General features: G+C 45.2%; 9 protein-coding genes across 9 annotated transcripts; 4 read left to right on the top strand and 5 right to left on the bottom strand.

Annotated features, from left to right (window-relative positions):
• The first annotated feature begins 264 nt into the window (after positions 1-264).
• On the top strand, positions 265-2,725 carry V2V93DRAFT_376274 (translation initiation factor RLI1). The gene is made up of 4 exons (XM_066911703.1): positions 265-412; positions 481-517; positions 598-704; positions 766-2,725. The coding sequence occupies exons 1-4, from the start codon at positions 393-395 to the stop codon at positions 2,441-2,443; spliced, it is 1,842 nt and encodes a 613-aa protein (XP_066763123.1). The 5' UTR covers positions 265-392; the 3' UTR covers positions 2,444-2,725.
• A 1,726-nt stretch (positions 2,726-4,451) lies between these two features.
• On the bottom strand, positions 4,452-5,881 carry V2V93DRAFT_376279 (uncharacterized protein). Its single transcript, XM_066911704.1, has 5 exons — positions 5,686-5,881; positions 5,506-5,611; positions 5,315-5,442; positions 4,745-5,254; positions 4,452-4,692 (listed from the first exon to the last, which is right to left on the bottom strand). The coding sequence occupies exons 1-5, from the start codon at positions 5,699-5,701 to the stop codon at positions 4,658-4,660; spliced, it is 795 nt and encodes a 264-aa protein (XP_066763124.1). The 5' UTR covers positions 5,702-5,881; the 3' UTR covers positions 4,452-4,657.
• A 52-nt stretch (positions 5,882-5,933) lies between these two features.
• Positions 5,934-7,885, top strand: V2V93DRAFT_376280 (uncharacterized protein). Its single transcript, XM_066911705.1, has 2 exons — positions 5,934-6,133; positions 6,190-7,885. Exons 1-2 carry the CDS (start codon positions 5,973-5,975, stop codon positions 7,559-7,561), a joined length of 1,533 nt encoding a protein of 510 aa, XP_066763125.1. The 5' UTR covers positions 5,934-5,972; the 3' UTR covers positions 7,562-7,885.
• V2V93DRAFT_376282 (HAD-like domain-containing protein) lies at positions 7,721-9,083 on the bottom strand. The gene is made up of 2 exons (XM_066911706.1): positions 8,696-9,083; positions 7,721-8,629 (listed from the first exon to the last, which is right to left on the bottom strand). Exons 1-2 carry the CDS (start codon positions 8,800-8,802, stop codon positions 7,996-7,998), a joined length of 741 nt encoding a protein of 246 aa, XP_066763126.1. The 5' UTR covers positions 8,803-9,083; the 3' UTR covers positions 7,721-7,995.
• A 629-nt stretch (positions 9,084-9,712) lies between these two features.
• On the top strand, positions 9,713-12,437 carry V2V93DRAFT_388940 (Oligosaccharyl transferase STT3 subunit-domain-containing protein). The gene is made up of 2 exons (XM_066912343.1): positions 9,713-10,233; positions 10,293-12,437. The coding sequence occupies exons 1-2, from the start codon at positions 9,768-9,770 to the stop codon at positions 12,101-12,103; spliced, it is 2,277 nt and encodes a 758-aa protein (XP_066763127.1). The 5' UTR covers positions 9,713-9,767; the 3' UTR covers positions 12,104-12,437.
• V2V93DRAFT_105493 (ammonium transporter AmtB-like domain-containing protein) lies at positions 12,327-14,429 on the bottom strand. Its single transcript, XM_066906733.1, has 2 exons — positions 14,018-14,429; positions 12,327-13,959 (listed from the first exon to the last, which is right to left on the bottom strand). Exons 1-2 carry the CDS (start codon positions 14,154-14,156, stop codon positions 12,551-12,553), a joined length of 1,548 nt encoding a protein of 515 aa, XP_066763128.1. The 5' UTR covers positions 14,157-14,429; the 3' UTR covers positions 12,327-12,550.
• A 1,015-nt stretch (positions 14,430-15,444) lies between these two features.
• Positions 15,445-17,264, bottom strand: V2V93DRAFT_376288 (uncharacterized protein). The gene is made up of 3 exons (XM_066911707.1): positions 17,010-17,264; positions 16,751-16,864; positions 15,445-16,694 (listed from the first exon to the last, which is right to left on the bottom strand). The coding sequence occupies exons 2-3, from the start codon at positions 16,799-16,801 to the stop codon at positions 15,657-15,659; spliced, it is 1,089 nt and encodes a 362-aa protein (XP_066763129.1). The 5' UTR covers positions 16,802-16,864; positions 17,010-17,264; the 3' UTR covers positions 15,445-15,656.
• Positions 17,265-17,389: 125 nt separating this feature from the next.
• V2V93DRAFT_376291 (uncharacterized protein) lies at positions 17,390-18,333 on the top strand. Its single transcript, XM_066911708.1, has one exon. The coding sequence runs from the start codon at positions 17,404-17,406 to the stop codon at positions 18,208-18,210; it is 807 nt and encodes a 268-aa protein (XP_066763130.1). The 5' UTR covers positions 17,390-17,403; the 3' UTR covers positions 18,211-18,333.
• Positions 18,210-19,080, bottom strand: V2V93DRAFT_376292 (mediator of RNA polymerase II transcription complex subunit 8-domain-containing protein). Its single transcript, XM_066911709.1, has 2 exons — positions 18,882-19,080; positions 18,210-18,826 (listed from the first exon to the last, which is right to left on the bottom strand). The coding sequence occupies exons 1-2, from the start codon at positions 18,975-18,977 to the stop codon at positions 18,239-18,241; spliced, it is 684 nt and encodes a 227-aa protein (XP_066763131.1). The 5' UTR covers positions 18,978-19,080; the 3' UTR covers positions 18,210-18,238.
• Positions 19,081-19,167: the final 87 nt, after the last annotated feature.

Genomic DNA, 19,167 nt, shown 5'->3' on the forward strand with positions numbered 1-19,167 from the left:
TGCTGGTCGGCGGCGACGAGCTTCGATCATCCATTACCTGTGCCGAGTCTGGGCTTTGTTTGCCATTTCCCGCATCGGTTGTGAAGCGATGAGGCGCACCAAACCCTTCTAATGTTAATAATACAATACCCTTATTATTTGTAAGCATATACTCAGCGAATGAGCGGGCGGACAATGTAAGAATAACGCCCGCGCTGTAAAGAAAAGGCAAAGAGAAAAGAAGGTTTCACTCTGGATCTCTTTTTTTTTGTCAGAAAGCTAGGTCAGACGTGCAGAAAAGAGACCATAATCACTCTTGCATCGTCCACTCTCCTCTTTATCTAAACGAGTCTTATCGTTGTGCATTGTGCAGTCTGTATTGTGTTTGATTTTATTTATCATATTTCATAAAAATGAGCGATCGGTTGACCAGGTACGCGTTCTGTCGTGACTGAGAAAAAAATTAGTATACGTGGCTAACTATATCATTTTACGCGTTAGAATCGCTATCGTGAATGCGGACAAGTGCAAGCCGAAGGTCAGTATTTCTGTTATTGAATATAAGATGCAATTTTGCGTTGATAGCCGATGCTAACAATGTATTTTCGATGTATATAGAAATGCCGTCAGGAGTGCAAAAAATCGTGTCCTGTCGTACGGACAGGAAAGCTTTGCATCGAAGTTTCGCCTGATCAAAAAATTGCATTCATTTCAGAAACTTTGTGGTATGTTTTGTTTTACTTTTGGTATTGCTATTAGCGAATCGATGAACTTACGACAATATAGCATCGGATGCGGTATCTGTCCTAAGAAATGTCCGTTTGGTGCAATCCACATCATCAACCTTCCCACCAACCTTGAGAAAGAGGTCACTCACCGTTATTCTGCCAATTCCTTCAAGCTTCACCGTCTTCCTACTCCGCGACCTGGCCAGGTTCTTGGTCTGGTAGGTACCAACGGTATCGGCAAATCGACGGCGCTCAAGATCCTCGCCGGCAAGCTCAAGCCTAACCTTGGCCGCTTCGAGAATCCTCCCGACTGGGAAGACATTCTCAAATACTTCCGTGGCAACGAGCTTCAGAACTACTTCACCAAGGTCCTTGAGGACAACTTGAAGGCCATCATCAAGCCACAGTACGTTGATCACATTCCTCGCGCAATCAGAGGGCCCGTCACCAAAGTCGAGCCGCTTCTGAAGGCCAAGCTAGAGCGCGACAACTTTGACTCGCTCATCGAGGCTTTGCAGTTGCAGAACGTTCTCGAGCGTGAAGTTGCACAGTTGTCGGGTGGCGAGCTGCAGCGATTCGCTATCGGTATGAGTTGCGTACAAAAGGCGGAGGTGTACATGTTTGATGAACCGTCGTCGTATTTGGATGTCAAGCAGCGTTTGGCTGCTGCTTTGGTCATTCGTAGTTTGCTCCAGTCTAATGTTTATGTCATTGTGGTTGAGCACGATCTGTCAGTCTTGGATTACTTATCAGACTTTGTGTGTATATTGTACGGTGTACCCTCAATCTACGGTGTCGTCAGTTTGCCGTCGTCGGTGCGCGAAGGAATCAACATTTTCTTGGATGGTAATATTCCGACAGAAAACTTGCGTTTTCGTGAGGAGTCGTTGCAGTTCCGATTAGCAGATGCCGGCGATGTCGTTCTTGTAGACAAGAGTCGCAACTTTAAGTACCCATCTATGGAGAAGACGTTGGGTGATTTCCGTATGCGCGTCCAGGCTGGTGACTTCACCGACTCTGAGATTGTTGTCATGATGGGTGAGAACGGTACGGGAAAGACGACTTTCTGTCGTTTGCTCGCCGGTAGTCTGCTGCCCGACAACGGCAAGAAGCTGCCTCCCATGTCTGTCAGTATGAAGCCGCAGAAGATTAGTCCCAAGTTCCAAGGCACCGTTCGCCAGCTTTTCTTCAAGAAAATCCGTTCGTCGTTCTTGCTTCCCCAGTTCCAGACCGATGTGTGCAAGCCACTGCGTATCGACGATCTAATTGATCTCGAAGTCCAGAATCTGTCTGGTGGTGAACTGCAGCGTGTCGCCATCGTTCTTGCACTCGGCCAACCGGCTGATATTTACCTTATCGATGAACCCTCGGCATACTTAGACTCTGAGCAGCGCATCATCTGCGCCAAGGTCATCAAGCGTTTCATCATTCACGCGCGCAAGACTGCATTCATCGTCGAGCACGATTTCATCATGGCAACTTATCTCGCCGATCGCGTTATTGTTTTTGAAGGAAAACCTTCTGTCGACGCACTCGCGACTAAACCGCAGAGTTTGCTCTCTGGGTGCAACAAATTTTTGAAGAACCTTAATGTCACTTTCCGTCGCGACCCGGTCAGTTACCGACCGCGTATCAACAAGCTTGATTCGCAGCTCGACCAGGAACAAAAATCGAGCGGTAACTACTTTTTTATTGATGAGGCGGCTCCCGCACCTGTTGCTGTTGCGTCTGCATAAGATATAAAAAAAACAAAAGCTGAAAGAAAAAAAAAAGGCTGCCTTTTCTTTTATAAAAAATACGGTGTTATTGTTTTGCTTTTGGCTTTTTTTTTTCGTTTGTTTCCTTTCCTAGTTGTGTATTTGTATGTAACGCCGGGGGCGGTCGTTGTTAGTTTTGCGGGAAGAAGAGATGCAGGAAGAAGCGATGCATGAAGAAGCGATGCATGAAGTAATTTGCGAGTGTACAAACAAATATTGCATGTATCTATGCTCAATAAACAAAATAAATAAATAACAAGATTAATCACTATAAAACATCCAAATTGTTTATCGGGTTAGGGTTATAATTATCAAAAAAATTAAGACGGAGACGAAGGCGATCTGCTTCTCCCATGCCATTCTCAGCTCAGCGACTCCATCAGCTTTCTACTCCATTGAAGAAATAAGAAAAATTAACATCATATGGTTGCATGGTATGCTAGAGAATGATCGGATGATTGCAGGGCTCTTCGTCTCCGCCGAGAAGCAAATTACGACTTCTATGAAAAAGACCTCACAATGTAATTGTTAGTGGTGGTGTTGCTCTGAAAAAGAAAATGGGTTGATAAACTGAGGTAGTTGAAGTCATATGCTTTGTAGAAATTGCTGCTTCTGTTGTCGTTACTGCTGATTCTGCCGCGTTTCCTGAATCTGTTGTTTTCACTGCTTGCCGTTGTTCATCATCGTTACTATTGATCATCACTGTTTGCCGCTGTTGCTATTATTGCTGCGTAATTATCATCACTGATTACTGTCGTATGAGCGACTGTACTCATGTATTAGCACGCGACCATCAGTATTTTTGGTTTTCTAGATCTGTAAATCTGTAAAACGCAGATCTTGCACTAATAATTATTCTGCTGTCGTGCTATTCAGCAGTCTCTCTTCCTTTTGCTGCAGAACAAGACGGTTCTGAGCTAAGAGCGCATGGGGTATTTTCAACGAAGTGGGTATACAAAAATCACGCAGTCTACCAATGTATGAAACTAAAAGCTTCACCATCACGCAAAGAAAAAATTCTGCACAGCAGGTCCCTGATCAAGATAGATCAAGGCAAAGGGTATCAGGAAATTTAGTCGGGTATACAGTATACCGACATGAAAACTGGAAGCTCCACTGTCGTGCCAAAAGAATGTACCAAATAAGAAAATGAGAGACTAGTCAAACCCAACAGCTCCCTGATCAGGATAGATCAAGGCAAGAAGGCATCAGGTAGAACAGGTATTTACTCTGGTGTTCAAAGCCGAAACTGCAGTCAAGGCAGAGCGTGCCTGAGATACAAGTCTAGAAGTGCCACTGTCGTGCCCTGCCAAACAACCAAACAAGAGAAAATATACAAAACAACAGTCTTTGATCACGGCAGATAAAGATCAAGGGTATCAGGAAGTTCAAATGGCGCGTCGGGGTATATCGAAGAACTAAAGCAGAGGACCTAGAGGAATCACTGCTGCAATGGTCGTGTTGATTGTTGGGCGACGGCTAGGTCTGGACGGCGTGCAAAACAGACTGACAGACTTGCGTATTCTTCAGTTCATGGCGCTCAATTTGAGTCAAGCGTATAATTCCTAAGGAGGATGGGACGTCCTAACTGAAAGAGGAGTGCCGAATTGAGAGACTCGGGGCTTGGGAGATCAGGTAAACACGCCAAGCAAAGCCGCCAACTGCCCTCGATCAAGATAGATCAGAGCGGAGATACTAGGTAGTTAGCATTCACCTCAGGCCCTGCAGCGAGAACCAGGATACTACAAGGCTAGAAAGTGCAAGTGCACTGAAGGAGCGCGAGAGTTGCACTTAAAGAGAAGCGGGAAGAAAGGAGCGGGAGTGGGCGGCCCATTTTATAATACGCAGGCGAGTGCGAGATCCCGGTTCTTGTTTGTGCGACCCTGTCGCGTAAAGCACGCGTTCTTGTTCAGAGTGCTCTTCTCAGGCTAAACACGTCTCTGTATCGTCTGTTACGAAAAATAACGCGAAATTTAGGCGCGGATGAGTTGACAATCATACTATTATTTTTCAGAGTTAATTCAGCTTGATCGGAGGCACGCTGTGGAGATGGCGACGCTGCTGCCAGATTTTGAATGACGGTGGCTAAACTGGCGCTGCACTGCCCTTCCTTTTGATGTCACTATGCAATGCTTTGTGGTTATGGTGTACATTTTTCTAGAATTACAAGTGATACAATCTCTACAGTACTCATCAAGACAAGTCCATTTTCTCTGAATCTGCGGGTGCTGGACAGCTGTTAGCCTTTAGCGCATGATAATGTAATAGTAAACAACGTACCTCCTTCCGTAGAATCACTAGCGTCATTCTTCGTAGTATCCGCTTTCGATTCGTTCTCGACGGCAAGTCCAGTAGTACTCTCCGTCGCGCTCTCAGCAACAGGCGTATCAGTTGCGCTGGGTGCAGCTGACGTTTCCTCCGTACCCTCATTAATAGCGCCTTCTTCCTCCCCGTCTTCATCCGCCATGCCTTCCCTGCGATCCTGTTCCTCCTTCTCATCCTGAATCTGCCGCCGCATACCCATAAGTGCTTCCATAATCTCATCAAACTGTGCTCGTCGCGCCGTCCACATCTCGGCGTACCGCGCCTTCGTAGCTTCCAACTCGTTAATCTCAAGGGAAAGCCTATCAAGCAATAGCTCTAAATCCGCGCGCGGAAGAAGGTGTTCGGTTTCGGACATTTGACGCGCGAGTTTGTCGTAATGCTCTACTTGCGCTCGTCGTTGCTGAGCATTCGATAGTTCTAAATCTAAGGCCTCTGTAGCTTTGGTCGAACTGTCATATGTTGTTTCTATAAATAATAATTAACATCTAGTAAATCTTGCGAAAATAAAGGTATAGGAACAAATACTTATTTCATCCCGCTGCGAGTCATAATGTGAGGACTCCATCGCACTAATATCAATCTGTCTCTGCGCTTTATATATCTGCGTCTCGTAGTTTACGAGAGCAGAATCTAATTTCTGCTTCGCTTGTTCTCTAGAGACTTCTTATTAGCAAATAAAAGAACTTGGAAGAGAGATGAGTGTTTGAATGACGCACATCTCGTCTTTCGAGGCAAATCGAAGGGTTGGCAGTGTTTGAATTTGCGTAAAGATTCGTTTAACAGCGGTATCTGTTATTTCTATCCGCTGACGAACTATTTTTTCTATTTTTATATAATAATATGGTATTAGTGCTGTGAAAGAAAGAAAAAAAATTGGGAATATAGTGAGTGGATACCGTATGGGTCAGCCATTGTGATTGAGGAATTGTGGAAGAGCGTATAATGTGTGAAAAAAAACAAATCAAAAATAAAGAAAGATCTCAATAAGTTTAATACATTAAATATGATTATTAGAAATGAACGTGAATGTAAAAGGTTGTTAAACCAAACTAAAGAGATGCGATAGAACAATAATTTGAAGATGCGAAGAAATCCAGGGGTCAATTTCCGCAGCGAAGGTTAAAACAATCATATCCCATTCCATCCCATCAAGACTTTCTGAAAACTACATAAACAAAGAAGCATGTCTTTAACAAACGAAGATTTTAGAAAGCTGATACAGAATAATTCAGCTTTATCATCCTCTAAAAGCCATAAATCAACAGATCGCCGCCATCATCATCATCATCATCACCACCATAAATCATCACATCATAGATCTGACCACGGCACCTCCTCAAAACGGTACATCGTTGTGTTTCTCTTTAGTATGTGTGTTGACTATACTGATAATAAAACAGATCGTCAATCTCTTCGCAATCTGCAACTTTTGAAGCTGCAACAGCATCAACATCGCGCGAACAATCTAAACCGAAGTACCGCGACCGCGCCTCCGAACGTCGCAACGCCGAGCTCTCAGATAATGACGAAGCCGAACTTGGTCTTCCTGCTCTGAAATCTAATACTACAGATCACGAACAGAAAGGTCTTGATTTTGAGCTTTTAAAAAGAGCCCGCCTTGGTGAGGATGTGTTTTCTGAAACTAGAGCTGCTGGATTGGCGCCCGCTTCGTTACCTTTCCAACACAGAGAAGAGGAAGATGTCGGAGACGACGAAGAAATAGACAAACAGTTGGATAATATTCTCACTGGTGGGGAGCTTGATAAACATGAGATTGACGGAGCGAGAAAAGGCACAAAGTCTAAAAGCGAATTACTAGCCGAGCTTCGACGACAAGTTTCAGAGAAACCGAAATCTAAATTCAAACCCATTGGAAAAAATAAGCACGAAGTGGACCATGAAGAAAAGCTGCGACGGAGAGACGAAGAAAAAGAGAAAAATAAGAAACGAGAACGTGAAGAGGCAAAGCGACGACAAGAAAAAGAAAAACGACGGAAAATTGCTTGGGAACGCAGGTCTCCTGCGCCATCGGCAGAGCAAATACAGAACAAAATTCAAAGCGAACTCGAGACGAATGATGATACACCGGTCATAACTCCCGAAGGAACGCCTGATACCGAGACACCAACGGTGGAGAGTACTGGTTTAAAAGTAGAGATTTTTGATGGTCCTGCGAAGCCTGCGTATGTTGTTTTACCAGATCCAAAGTCAAAGAAGAAAAATGCAGATTTGGAAATGAAGACCTTGAAGAAAATCGATGATGCCGACGACTCGGGAGGCGATATTTTTTCCGATGCAGGAACAGACTACAATCCTTTATCTGACGATGATGACGACAACGACGACGACGATGAAGAAGATCATATGCAATTAGAAAAACACGATCCGAAAGCACCAGAAGCGAAAAGGTCGACGGAATCGTCACGGCCAAAGCGGGACTACTTTGCCTCTTCATCCGTCATCCCGCCACGAGCATCAGGCACAGAGCCAACACCGTCACCATCCACCAAATCACATTCCCCACCACCCCGTCAGCAGTCGCAAATGATGGATTTGATCCAACAAGCAGACCTTTCGTCTATACTAAAAAACGTACGAGCACAAAAGCAAGAATCTCAGAGACAAGGTCTGGTACCGCTACAAGGCATGGGCGGCGATTACGATATTGAAGATGATCTAGGCGCTGAAGGGCGTTGGTTGAGTGACGAGGAAGAAGATTATATTGGAAGAAAAGGTCCGAAGGGTGCAAAGAACTCTAAGCGGAGGAAGTAGATATAACCACTTTATCTATTGCTGTTTCTATGTGCAAACTTCGGTGGGTAGCAAAACTTGGTCGCGAGCGAGGCTGTTGTCATTTTACGCCGTTTCAAACCACTAATACGTACACACGCTTATAATTTATTATTAATATTTTTGTCGGAAATGTTCTGTGTCATATATTCGCTTCCTTTCTAATAATAATTGAGGCATAGGAGTCACAAACTCATCTTGACGCTTTTTGGTTAGCCAAGCCCTTTCACGAAGCGTCCACATGGCTGAAAACATCGGGTTAGGGCGAGACCCACTTTAGCATATCGAATAAAAATTATGAAAGGCATAAATAGCACCCGTAACTCGACGAATTTTCAATTGGCATGAACATAAATCTATATCTATATCTAAATCTATATATACATCCATTGCATGGATGATCTTTCATAGCAAGATCAAAAATCAACTTCCTTCAGAATTTCGATGACAAAAGATCCATCATCAGAAATACTGCCGACCTTGACATACGTTAAATCGGCAATCACATAGTCGGCACCGGCCTCCTCAACGGCCTCCTTTGAATGCGTACTAGTAATTCCTATAACAGTCGCACCAGCTGCTTTTCCGGCGCGAATCCCGGCCGGAGCATCTTCGAATACGATGACGTCTTTTCCTTCTTTGGAGTCGGCATTAAGAAGAGTACGACCAAGTAGGTATCCCTCTGGATCAGGTTTTCCTGATTTTACTCTCTCGGCCGTAACAAATATTTCCGGGATCGGAATTCCAAATTGCGATAACCATGAAGAGGCAAGTAGATAGGTGCCACTAGTAACTATTCCCCATTTCCTTTTCTTGCCATTTTCCGACGCAGCAACCTGATGAATGAAATCTAAATCGGCAAGAGCCTTTTTCGCGCCAGGAATTTCAACTGCTAAGGATCCAAAATCACGACAGATAGTGGTCTCAAGTCGTTCAACATCGGCGTCATTAGCGAGGTGAGGTGTATGTTCCAGTAAAGTATCATATACTCTCCGGCCGTGAGATGTAGCTAGAATAAGCTCTGGAGAAACCCCATTTTCTTTGCCAAACCTGTTTATAAGAATGTTAGTTTCTCTAAACTTACCAGTTGATAGTAAAAGTATAGGAGTCGCGTACTGTTTCCAACCTGCCTCGACTGCTGGAGTGCTGTCGACTAGAGTTCCGTCCAAATCAAATAAAATTGCATCAACCTTGACTGATACGGGATATGCTTTCTCGCTCATTTCTGCTTCTGTCACCGCAGGTTCGAGTGAAAAGTAAAAGAAAAGGGCAATGACAAGAAGGATGATATATATTTATAGACGGTAGCTAAACACAATGGGTTGGAAGCCGAACCGAAAGCCGAACCGAAAGCCGACCGAAGACCTCCCGCTGTCGATTCCAGTTCGAGGCAAATTCACGCATAAACTTTATTCCGACGACAACACGAGCAGAGATATCTAAATATCGCTACTTCGAGATTATTGACAAAGGTCATGATAGTAATTTAGAAACCCGGATGATGTTTTTTTTTTGAGTAGGGCTTAGTAGGGTTCTCAAAATTGTAGATAATTACTTCTTGTACTTCAAATGCTCCAAATGATCCTGGGTACTCATATTTACATAGATAAAGAATAGCATGTATTAATCAGAATTTCGAATTTAGTAATCTCTAATTTTAAAGGCATTCTGCTCAAATACGGCAACATATGATTTGAAGATGAGAGATCTCATATTCGTTGCCTTGCTGGAAAGTTTGAATGTGTATAAATAGGGGAGATTGTAGCACTCTTCCACTACAGAAAAGGAAGTACTATGGCAATAAAGATCATACGATTGACTGTAATCTATTTGAAATTAGTCAATCAATAATGAATATTCCAGTCGATAAAAATCAATTGAGAACAGGCAACGGAACTGAGCATAATTAAACATATTTTACGTTATTTCACTCGCAGAGGCAAAGAATAAACAACTATTGCTTAAAATTATAGGTGTACAGATCTTTGTTAAAGATGAAAACAGTAAATGGAAACAGTATATGAAGATATACTGTCAGAGCTGTAATATAATTCTAGTTATATGAAAGCGATTACCCTGCTTACGCTCTGCCACGTATGCGCAGTCTCATACTCTCCAACCTCCTCGCGTCAACCTCCTCCCCAGATCAACATCTTCTGCTCCTCTCCTCTCTACACACACATACGCAATGCATTTCACGACGAAGCTTCCTTCGTCGGCTGCACAAGCGCTTCCATTAATACGCACCTTGACACTGATTACCATTGCCGGGGCCGCAATTGCCTCGCGTTTATTTTCCGTTGTGCGTTTCGAGTCAATTATCCACGAATTCGACCCCTGGTTCAATTTCCGCGCAACAAAGTATTTGGTCTCTCATGACTTTTACTCGTTTTTAGATTGGTTCGATGATAGAACTTGGTATCCGCTTGGTAGAGTTACGGGTGGTACTTTGTATCCTGGGTTGATGGTTACTAGCGCTTTGATTTTCCACGGATTGAAAGCGTTGACGTTACCCGTTGATATTCGGAATATTTGTGTGATGCTTGCGCCGGTATTTTCGGGGCTTACGGCTTATGCTACGTATCTGTTTACGTGTGAGATGAAGGATCAATCAGCCGGATTGCTTGCCGCCGCGTTCATTGGAATTGCGCCAGGTATCCTTGTCCTTTAAAAGAAACGTTTGCTAATTGCGTAAATATTAACTGCTGATTAGGATATATTTCGAGATCGGTAGCGGGATCATATGATAACGAGGCCATTGCGATTTTCTTGCTCATGTTTACATTCTACCTCTGGATCAAAGCTTTGAAACTTGGATCGGCATTCTTTGGTGCTCTCACTGCTTTATTCTATTTTTACATGGTCGCTGCCTGGGGTGGCTATGTCTTTATAACAAACATCATTCCGCTTCACGCACTTGTTTTAGTTGTCATGGGAAGATACTCAAGTAGATTGTACGTGGCGTATTCGTCATGGTACGCACTCGGTACTCTTGCTAGCATGCAGATTCCGTTCGTAGGATTCTTACCAATCAGATCAAGCGAGCATATGGGTGCGCTTGGCGTTTTTGGATTACTTCAGCTAGTTGCCTTTGCGAGTTATGTCCGCGCGCGGGTACCTAGCAAACACTTCAAGGTCCTAGTGACGGTTTCTGCGACCTCGCTCCTTGCTCTCGGTTTAGCGGGTGTAGTAGGACTTACACTCTCTGGAGTCATCGCACCATGGACGGGACGATTTTATTCATTGTGGGATACGGGGTACGCCAAGATTCATATTCCAATCATTGCCTCGGTGTCAGAGCACCAACCTACTGCCTGGCCGTCATTTTTTTTTGACACGTTCATGCTTATTTGGCTGTTCCCAGCAGGAGTATATATAATTTTCCAAGAATTACGTGATGAGCATTTGTTTGTTATTATTTATGGAATTCTAGCGAGTTATTTCGCGGGTGTGATGGTGCGATTGATGCTGACTTTGACACCGATTGTGTGTGTATGTGGTGCCGTTGCATTATCAAATATTCTCGACATCTACACGAACTTAGAAAAGCCTCTTGAGACTGATGATGAGGATAAGACAAAGAAAGAGGAAGACCAATCAGTTTTGCGATTGGGAAGTATGTCAAAGAAACCGTTAATCGGTGTATTTTCAAACTGGTCGCGCGCGTTTGTTCTTGGCTCATTTACGATTTATTTGTTTCTATTCGTACAGCACTGTACATGGGTAACGTCGAACGCATACTCTTCACCATCTGTAGTCCTTGCCTCGCAACTTCCGGACGGATCACAGCATATCATTGATGATTTCCGAGAAGCGTACTATTGGCTTCGCAAGAATACGCCTGAAGATGCCAAAATTATGAGTTGGTGGGATTATGGGTATCAGATTGGTGGAATGGCAGATCGCACGACCCTTGTTGATAATAATACGTGGAACAATACGCATATTGCCACGGTTGGAAAAGCCATGTCCAGTCGTGAAGAAGTTTCCTATCCGATACTTCGAAAGCATGATGTTGATTATATTTTAGTTATCTTTGGTGGATTATTAGGATACTCCGGTGACGATATCAACAAATTCTTATGGATGGTGCGTATCGCTGAAGGAATCTGGCCCGATGAAGTGCGCGAACGTGATTTCTTCACAGCAAGAGGCGAATATCGTGTCGATCAAGAAGCAACTTCGACAATGAAAAACTCACTCATGTATAAAATGTCATACTACAGATTTACAGACGTCTTTGGCCGACAGCCAGCACTTGACCGAGTTCGAAATCAGCGAATCCCATCGGCAATCACGGATCCAAGCGTTAAACCAATTTCATTAAATACGGTTGATGAAGCATTTACCTCCGAGAACTGGATTGTGAGAATTTATAAAGTCAAGGATTTGGATGATTTTGGAAGAGATCATGCGATTGCTAATGCTTTTGAAGAAGGCAAGAGGAAAACGGCGGGTGGGCGCTCTAGATCGGCGCCTGTAGGTGGACTATCAAAGGGAAAAGCTAGAGTTTTACGAGAGTGATTTTCTGTTGAGAGCAGGAACGAGTAAAAGGGTGTAAAAAAGAGACTATGTAAAATGATACAATAACGATATGGGATAAACTATATAGACAATCAGCTGTCAAGAAATAACGTTTTGATGACAGCTTTGACATTCGAGAAAGAGAATTTATAGAGTGATTTTATCAGGCACACGTTTTTTCGCTTCTTCACAATTAATATAATAAAACGCCTCGGCTATTACTATATTGTATCGGTTCGCTTACAAATCCTCACAAAGTTATTCAAAAAGATAAAATTTGTTATTAAGAGAAAGGAAAAGGTGATTAGAACCGACGATATTCAATAAATAATCAGATAAAATACTATACATAAAAAAAACACTCTCCCGCTTCAATATTACTTCTAGCACACTAAACCATTAAAAGAGAAAAAATAACAACACACGCAAATTATTTTACATCATCACTTAAGCGCTGGATTCAACTTTGTCAGCAGCAGTAGCAGCAGCCGCAGTCTCATTCGAGACCTTGGCGTCCTTTACTTCCTCATCCTGTTCCTGAGAAGAGCTAGATGGCGCCGCATCAGTGATTTGCACACCTCCTAGACCATCGCCAAGGACGCTCTGACCGGCACCAAGGTATCCTGCTTCACGCAGAGTCTCGGAGAGCTCGTAATCGCCCATGCCTTCCTCGAAAAGCAAATGCTTGTCAAGACCCTCAAGTTCTTGGTGTTCAGGAACACGGAACTTGAGGCCCGGGATGTGATCGATGATAAGGAGAAGGACGACGGTGATGCCGAAAGTATATGAGACAATGGCGGTGATTTCAGCGAGCTGGTAGCCGAGCTGAATGTAGTTGTGGTCAACCCATCCTTGCGCCTTGGTTGCACCATCGAGAAGCGAGACCCAGTCAGCGGCAAAGAGACCAGTGAGAATGGCACCGATCATGCCGCCGATACCGTGAAGCTTGAAGACCTCCATACCTTCGTCGACGCGGATCCAGTGGTTGAGGTTTTCGCAGAGACGTACGCCGACGGCGGTTAGGAAACCAATAACGGCGGCGAAGTAAACAGGCACGAAACCGGCGGCGGGAGTGATTCCAACCAGCGCGGCGATGCAGCCTTGACAGGCGCCAACGAGCGAGAAGCGACCGCGGTAGAAGATGTAGTCAACCATCGACCAACCAATGACACCACATCCGGCGGCGAGGTTAGTGTTGAGGAGCACATACGAAGTACGCACGGAAGCATTGAGAGTAGAGCCACCGTTGAATCCAAACCAGCCGAACCAGATCATCCAGGTGCCAAGAAAGACAAGGGTAGGGTTATGGGGCACAAACTTGGGCACGCGACGAGTGGGCGAGTTGGTTTCGATACGCTTGCCGATGACTAGAGCATAAGCGAGAGCGCCGACGCCGGACGAGATATGGACAGGACCACCGCCGGCAAAGTCGAGCGCGGGAAGGAGAAAGAGCCAGCCGTTTGCGTTCCAGGTCCAGCAGACAATGGGAGAGTAGACGAGGGTGCACCAGCAAAAGGCAAAGATCATGGAAGGCAAAAGACGACAGCGCTCAAAGGCGCCACCAATCATAATCATGACAGTGCAGAGGGCGAACATACACTGGTAGAGACAGAAAAGAGGCTCGGGGAGGTAGCCCGAAGCAGCGGCCACAACGTTCTTGAGACCAAAGTTTTTGAGAGTGCCGATGTAATGATTTGCATCAACGGAGTAGGCGAGGGAGTAACCCCAAAAGAACCACTGGAACGAGATAACGCCGAGGACACCCATTGTCTGCCAAAGCAGTGTGGTGGCAGATTTGCGACGACACAGGCCGGCGTAGAAGAGGCCGAGGCCGGGAATGATGGGGAAGACGAAGACTGACACGAAGTTAGAGGACGAAAAGAGAAAGAAACAAAAATGAAGACAAAGACATACCAGTCGCAGACATCATCCAAACCTGGTGGAATCCGGACGCAACATAGGAAATGTTGACGTCCATGTCGCGGGAGTCGCCGCCGGCGTTTGTCCAGAGAGGGTCTGTGTCATTGAAGACGGCGGATGGAAGTTCAGCCATCACGAAAAGGGAGGGTGGGAGCTGAGCGAGGAGGCAGGAAGAGAGGAAGTGAATAGCGTACGAGAAGAGAGTGAAGTGGGAGAAGCATTGTTTATATATTATCGACGACGATGGGTCGGGAAGACGAGGAGGCCTGCACCGCACTAAGTTAGCGAGCAGCGGCGTGAGCAAGTCACAAGTCACAATTTTAGTCTTGGCGATTTGAGTCAGTGTCCCCGGAAGGGTGCAGGGTGGGTTTAGCAGGTGGCAGATAGGTTCGGTATTTAGCAGGGAGATAGAATATAGTATTTAGTAATATATGAAAGTAAATTGAAGAATAGTAGTAGCTGCCAAAAAGACAAGAGACCGAGAAAGAAGAGAAGACAGCATATGGCATGACTGATAGTCAAAAACCTTAGATAGCGCGATGGCCAACGATTGGCCGCGATGAGGACGAAGCTTCGGCAGAGGAAGCGGCGGCTCACGAGATAAGGAGATAGGGAGGTAGCAGCGCTGCAGTCGATGAAAAGGCAAAGAGAGCAGAGAAGAAGCAGGCAGGAAGGACAGGATGTGTATGAAAACGGACAGAGAAGTGCGAGGAGAAGAAAGAGCGCGGCGGAATGGTACGAAGAAGAGCGGGCTTAGGAGAGAGCGCCACCAGAATGCCCGAGAGCAAGCCACCAACGCAGCGGCTGGAAGTCTAATGAGCTGGCGTCGGATGACAGTTTGGGAGGCTACAAGGCGGGAGTACGAGGAAGGGTGCAGAAGAGAGGAACAAATGAAAGAGAGGAGTGAGGATGAGATAGAAGAGAGTGCGATAAGATAAGCAGATAGAAGCAACTCGCGAGGATGAGCAAGAGAAGGGTGGTGCTGAGGAAGAGCAGCAAAGCGCTGCTAGCACTCCGGCGAACGCCTAAGTTCCGAGCGCTTGAGCATTGTCAGCCTGCGGCTACTGTTGTGTGTCTAATATGAATAGAACAATGAAGAGAAGAATAAGATAGGATGCCACTATCAGAAGAGATAGTAGTAGCATTGATTTATGAAAAAACCACAGACAACTCGTCAGAAAAATCACAACCAATATAAAATAAGGTAAACGAGCTAAACTTAGCTAAACTAAACTAAGCTGAACCAAACTAAAACAAACTAAAACAGACAGAAAAATAACAGAAAAAATTTGTTGCCGATCGAGAGTCGAGAAAAATCTTTTCTCTCTTTCTTCCCTGAAAATACAAATTACTTTTTATCATTTTTTATGTCGCGTGATTATTCTGCATTGATTTGTTTTACTTATCAATTTTATTGCGGTGCATTCGCGTTGTTCTGGCTATTCTGTGATCCATCGTGGCCGGCAGTGGACTACTACTGCTCTACTACTATTAGTCTACGATTACCTAATAATATCTATATCATCGGCCCGATATCGCTCGGTCTCTGCATTCTCTCGCATTTTTACTCCGTACAGCGCGTTGTAAAAGATGTATTGACTTCCTCTGTTCTGACCTCTGTTCTGACTATATGTCAACCAGATACTTCCTCAGCACTGGCTGGAAACTTCAACTTAATCTGCTCCCTCACCTCATCCGTAATCTTCTGCACAAGCACACTCTCTTCCAAAGGCATCACTTCTGACTCCTTCTTGCCATCCCGCACGTCTCTAGCAAACTGGTCGGCCTCATAAAATAAGCCATGTCCCGGAATCGGATTTTCCACCACATATTCCGGCTGACCAAGTAGTCGAACTATATACCGCCACGGATTCTCAGTCACATCCGGCACAACAATCTCTCCCAATGTTCCAGTGATCCTAACTCGACAGTCTGTACTGGTATCGGCCGTAATATACGCCTTTGCAGTCGAAATGACATTGATCCTGGGCCACATCATTGTCACATGCGTCTGCTCGTCGACCCCCGATATCTTATCCATAAGCGCCGACGCGCTCACTGACGCCGGCGCCGTCTTCTTATTGTCTGGATGGTTATAGCAAAGAATGAGGCTCCAATTAATTGGATACACTCCAAGATCGAGAAGAGCGCCCCCTCCGAGTTCAGGATCGTAGATCCGGTGAGAGCGGTCCTTGGGAAATTCGTGCCCGAGTACCGCGTCCACGGTCACCAAATCCCCAATAACCCTGTCCTCAAAAAGTGCCTTCTGAATCGCGAATGTTGTCGGAAAGAATCGAGTCCACGCACCCTCCATCAGATACACATTATTCGCTTTAGCAATCTCTGCCAAATGAATCGCCTGCTTGGCATTGATCGTCATTGGCTTCTCCACCAACACGTGCTTTCCGGCCTCTAATGCAAGCTTTGCGACAGGGTAGTGTAAAGAATGCGGTACTCCGATGTAAACCGAATCGACATCCTTGTCCGCTAATAGCTTATCGTAGGAGCCAAAAGCTTTGATACCTGCCACTCCGGGTGCATTCGTGTCAATAAACTGCTGTGCCTTTTCAGCCGACGACGAAGACGCAACAGCTACACACAAATGAGTCACGTCGGTGACATCGCGAGTTTTAGGATCCTTTAATATATCTTTGATAAAATGTGCCGAGATCTGCTCATCACTGCTGTTAATTTGTAGTTTGTGCAAGCAGTTGTGTTTCTACATACCCATCCCGGACCTAGAATGCCCCAGCGAAGTACAAAAGGACTGCCACTCATGGTGTCTAATCTCCAATATCCCACTCTTCAATTGCAGTTGTTAATCAATTCCGAGACCTTGAGCTGCCATAAATTAGCAGCAGCAGCTGATTTTGCAACGTAGTGAGCATGCAGTAGCCGCAATCTTGACACTTATAGTAGCCGCACTAGCTACGAGCCATGCCAAGGCAGTAAGCATCTTCCACAAATAGCCGCACAAGAAACATACCAGATAATCCGGGGCGTATATTTGTTGTGTTTTGTTTCAGCTAGAATATCATGAATAGGCAATTGCAAACTACTCTGTTTGATATATGTTGTGGCGAAGGTGTTTCCGGATCAAATCCGTAGATTTTTTGGCAGTCTTACGGACACAGGCTACAGCCATTTATTTACAGAAACTGTATGTTCATAGCTTTGCAAATAAAGCTCCAGATAGTTAAATTACAAGTATTTATCAAATTTGCGAATACAAATAGTACGTATTACTGCAAACAGACAGTGTAAATAGTGTATTACAATGTAAATAATGTATACAATGTAAACAAAGGCTCTTGTACCTACGCGTTATAACTCCTCCCAGATCACCAGTATTCTCGCAACTCCCTCGTCACTACTACATAATGGACTCTATCATATCTCATCTTCAGGCGATCACTCGGGCTCTTCCTTCTCCTATAGCAGATCTTGGCGTATCAATCCTCGGTCCTGACTGCTACTCACTCCTCATTCATGATCTCGCCTTCCTCCAGCAAGCTCCTCCCTATCCCGAACCTTTAACGATCTGCCTCAAATTCGCCATCTCTAAAGCAATTGGCCTTGCGATTGTCGGGGCCTCCTCCATTATCAAGCTTCCCCAACTCATAAAGCTCCTTCGTTCAAAGTCAGCCGCCGGCGTGTCCGTTGTTGGAACAATGCTCGAGGCTGCGTCCTACCTCATTATGTTTGCCTATGCCGCTCGTCTCTCGTTTCCATTCAGCACCTATGGCGAACAGTCCTTTCTTTTTATTCAGGATATTCTAGTTGCTGTGCTTCTTCTTATATATTCCGCGCAAACCCTCCTTGCCGTCGGAATCCTTCTCCCCGCCGTCGCAGCGGCCTCCTACTACCTTCTCCTCGCTTCTCCCGGCCCGTCCCTCGCGACGCTACAGACCCTACAAGCGGCCACCATCCCACTTGGTCTCTTCAGCAAGCTCCCGCAGATTGTCACAATCCTGCGCGAGAAGAGTACCGGCCAGCTGAGTGCCGTCTCGGTGTTTGCCTATTTCTTTGGAAGTCTGGCTAGAGTATTTACGACGCTCCAGGAAGTTGACGATAATATTATCTTGTTGGGCGTCGGACTTGGTGCGGTTTTGAACTTTGTACTGGTTGTTCTCATGATTATGTACTGGAACGCAAAGCCAGTTGCTGATTCAAAAAAGAAAGATTAATCTATTTGTACATCATCTCTATTAGATATTACATTCTCTTTGCTACAGGTGCCCTCACTCCAGCTGTCAGCTTGCGCACTGGCTCATGAACATTAATCCCCTGATAAACATATCTCAGTATCTGCTCTAAACTACACTCTGCCGTATCGGCTCCCGTATCAGCATTACTGGTTCGTCCAATACCATTTCCAACGGCACCATCCGTCTCTCCGATACCTTCGCCGGCGGCAACTTCTTCTGCCGTCAGCGTTCCCTCCCATGCATGTCGTTGCTGTAATGCGACAAGCAACGTATGCGCATCCTGCCACACCTCATCATCCGCCCTCGTCTCCTTTCTCTCGGCGCCATTCTCTTTCCCCTTTGCTATCCACTCATCGACTTCCGCCTCATTCCGTTTTCTTAATAAAGTAGGTAGTAATCCCGGCTGTTTAATTACTGGGAATGAAGGTAGCGGGTATGCGTTTGTCGCGCGAAGGGTGTCGGCGTGGGTCTCGAGTGTGAGCGTGAGGAAGTTCAATTGTTTTATAATCATTGCGAATTGTGAGTGTATTGAGGGCCAGGAAGGGAGTGGTTGCTGTTGAACATGAGCTAGTAGTCTGCTTAACCAGTGCGTAAGCTGCAGAAATCTGTTAGATTTGTTATCAATTTCTGAAAAAGAGTGAGACGCGTACATGAGAGAGACGAAGTCGAAGTGGTTCGAGAGCATCTACTGGAACTAGGGATGTGTCGATAGCCGGATCAAGTATTCCCGGCTGCGCTGCCGGCATCTTGTAGTCACTTTCTTTTGAATTTCCAAATTTTTTATGAGAGATATTTCCAATCGGATGTGGTTTGTATACATCGAAATAAGCAGCAGTTGATATTGAAGTCTTCGTGCTTTTAGAAGCGTGGGTGACGAGGAAATTCACCCTTCAGCCTCAATGTATGCGGCACGCTTTCAGAAGCGCTACGCTTTTC

The sequence above is a fragment of the Kockiozyma suomiensis genome, assembly GCF_038497685.1.
Source record: "Kockiozyma suomiensis strain NRRL Y-17356 unplaced genomic scaffold V2V93scaffold_19, whole genome shotgun sequence".
Taxonomy (NCBI): Eukaryota; Fungi; Ascomycota; class Lipomycetes; order Lipomycetales; family Lipomycetaceae; genus Kockiozyma; species Kockiozyma suomiensis.

Bases quoted from the DNA above. Each gene is read 5' to 3' on its own strand.
- V2V93DRAFT_376274 (XM_066911703.1), top strand. From the start codon at position 393: ATGAGCGATCGGTTGACCAG. The intron at 413-480 runs GTACGCGTTCTG...TTTACGCGTTAG, and splicing joins ATGAGCGATCGGTTGACCAG to AATCGCTATCGTGAATGCGG. The intron at 705-765 runs GTATGTTTTGTT...ACGACAATATAG, and splicing joins TTCATTTCAGAAACTTTGTG to CATCGGATGCGGTATCTGTC.
- V2V93DRAFT_376279 (XM_066911704.1), bottom strand. The intron at 5,443-5,505 runs GTGCGTCATTCA...AGAAGTCTCTAG, and splicing joins TTTGCCTCGAAAGACGAGAT to AGAACAAGCGAAGCAGAAAT. The intron at 4,693-4,744 runs GTACGTTGTTTA...ACAGCTGTCCAG, and splicing joins TAGTGATTCTACGGAAGGAG to CACCCGCAGATTCAGAGAAA.
- V2V93DRAFT_376280 (XM_066911705.1), top strand. From the start codon at position 5,973: ATGTCTTTAACAAACGAAGATTTTAGAAAGCTGATACAGAATAATTCA. The intron at 6,134-6,189 runs GTACATCGTTGT...ATAATAAAACAG, and splicing joins CACGGCACCTCCTCAAAACG to ATCGTCAATCTCTTCGCAAT.
- V2V93DRAFT_376282 (XM_066911706.1), bottom strand. From the start codon at position 8,802: ATGAGCGAGAAAGCATATCCCGTATCAGTCAAGGTTGATGCAATTTTA. The intron at 8,630-8,695 runs GTACGCGACTCC...TCTTATAAACAG, and splicing joins GTCGAGGCAGGTTGGAAACA to GTTTGGCAAAGAAAATGGGG.
- V2V93DRAFT_388940 (XM_066912343.1), top strand. From the start codon at position 9,768: ATGCATTTCACGACGAAGCTTCCTTCGTCGGCTGCACAAGCGCTTCCA. The intron at 10,234-10,292 runs GTATCCTTGTCC...ACTGCTGATTAG, and splicing joins GTTCATTGGAATTGCGCCAG to GATATATTTCGAGATCGGTA.
- V2V93DRAFT_105493 (XM_066906733.1), bottom strand. From the start codon at position 14,156: ATGGCTGAACTTCCATCCGCCGTCTTCAATGACACAGACCCTCTCTGG. The intron at 13,960-14,017 runs GTATGTCTTTGT...ACTTCGTGTCAG, and splicing joins TTGGATGATGTCTGCGACTG to TCTTCGTCTTCCCCATCATT.
- V2V93DRAFT_376288 (XM_066911707.1), bottom strand. From the start codon at position 16,801: ATGAGTGGCAGTCCTTTTGTACTTCGCTGGGGCATTCTAGGTCCGGGA. The intron at 16,695-16,750 runs GTATGTAGAAAC...AGTGATGAGCAG, and splicing joins GCATTCTAGGTCCGGGATGG to ATCTCGGCACATTTTATCAA.
- V2V93DRAFT_376291 (XM_066911708.1), top strand. From the start codon at position 17,404: ATGGACTCTATCATATCTCATCTTCAGGCGATCACTCGGGCTCTTCCT.
- V2V93DRAFT_376292 (XM_066911709.1), bottom strand. From the start codon at position 18,977: ATGCCGGCAGCGCAGCCGGGAATACTTGATCCGGCTATCGACACATCC. The intron at 18,827-18,881 runs GTACGCGTCTCA...AGATTTCTGCAG, and splicing joins TTCGACTTCGTCTCTCTCAT to CTTACGCACTGGTTAAGCAG.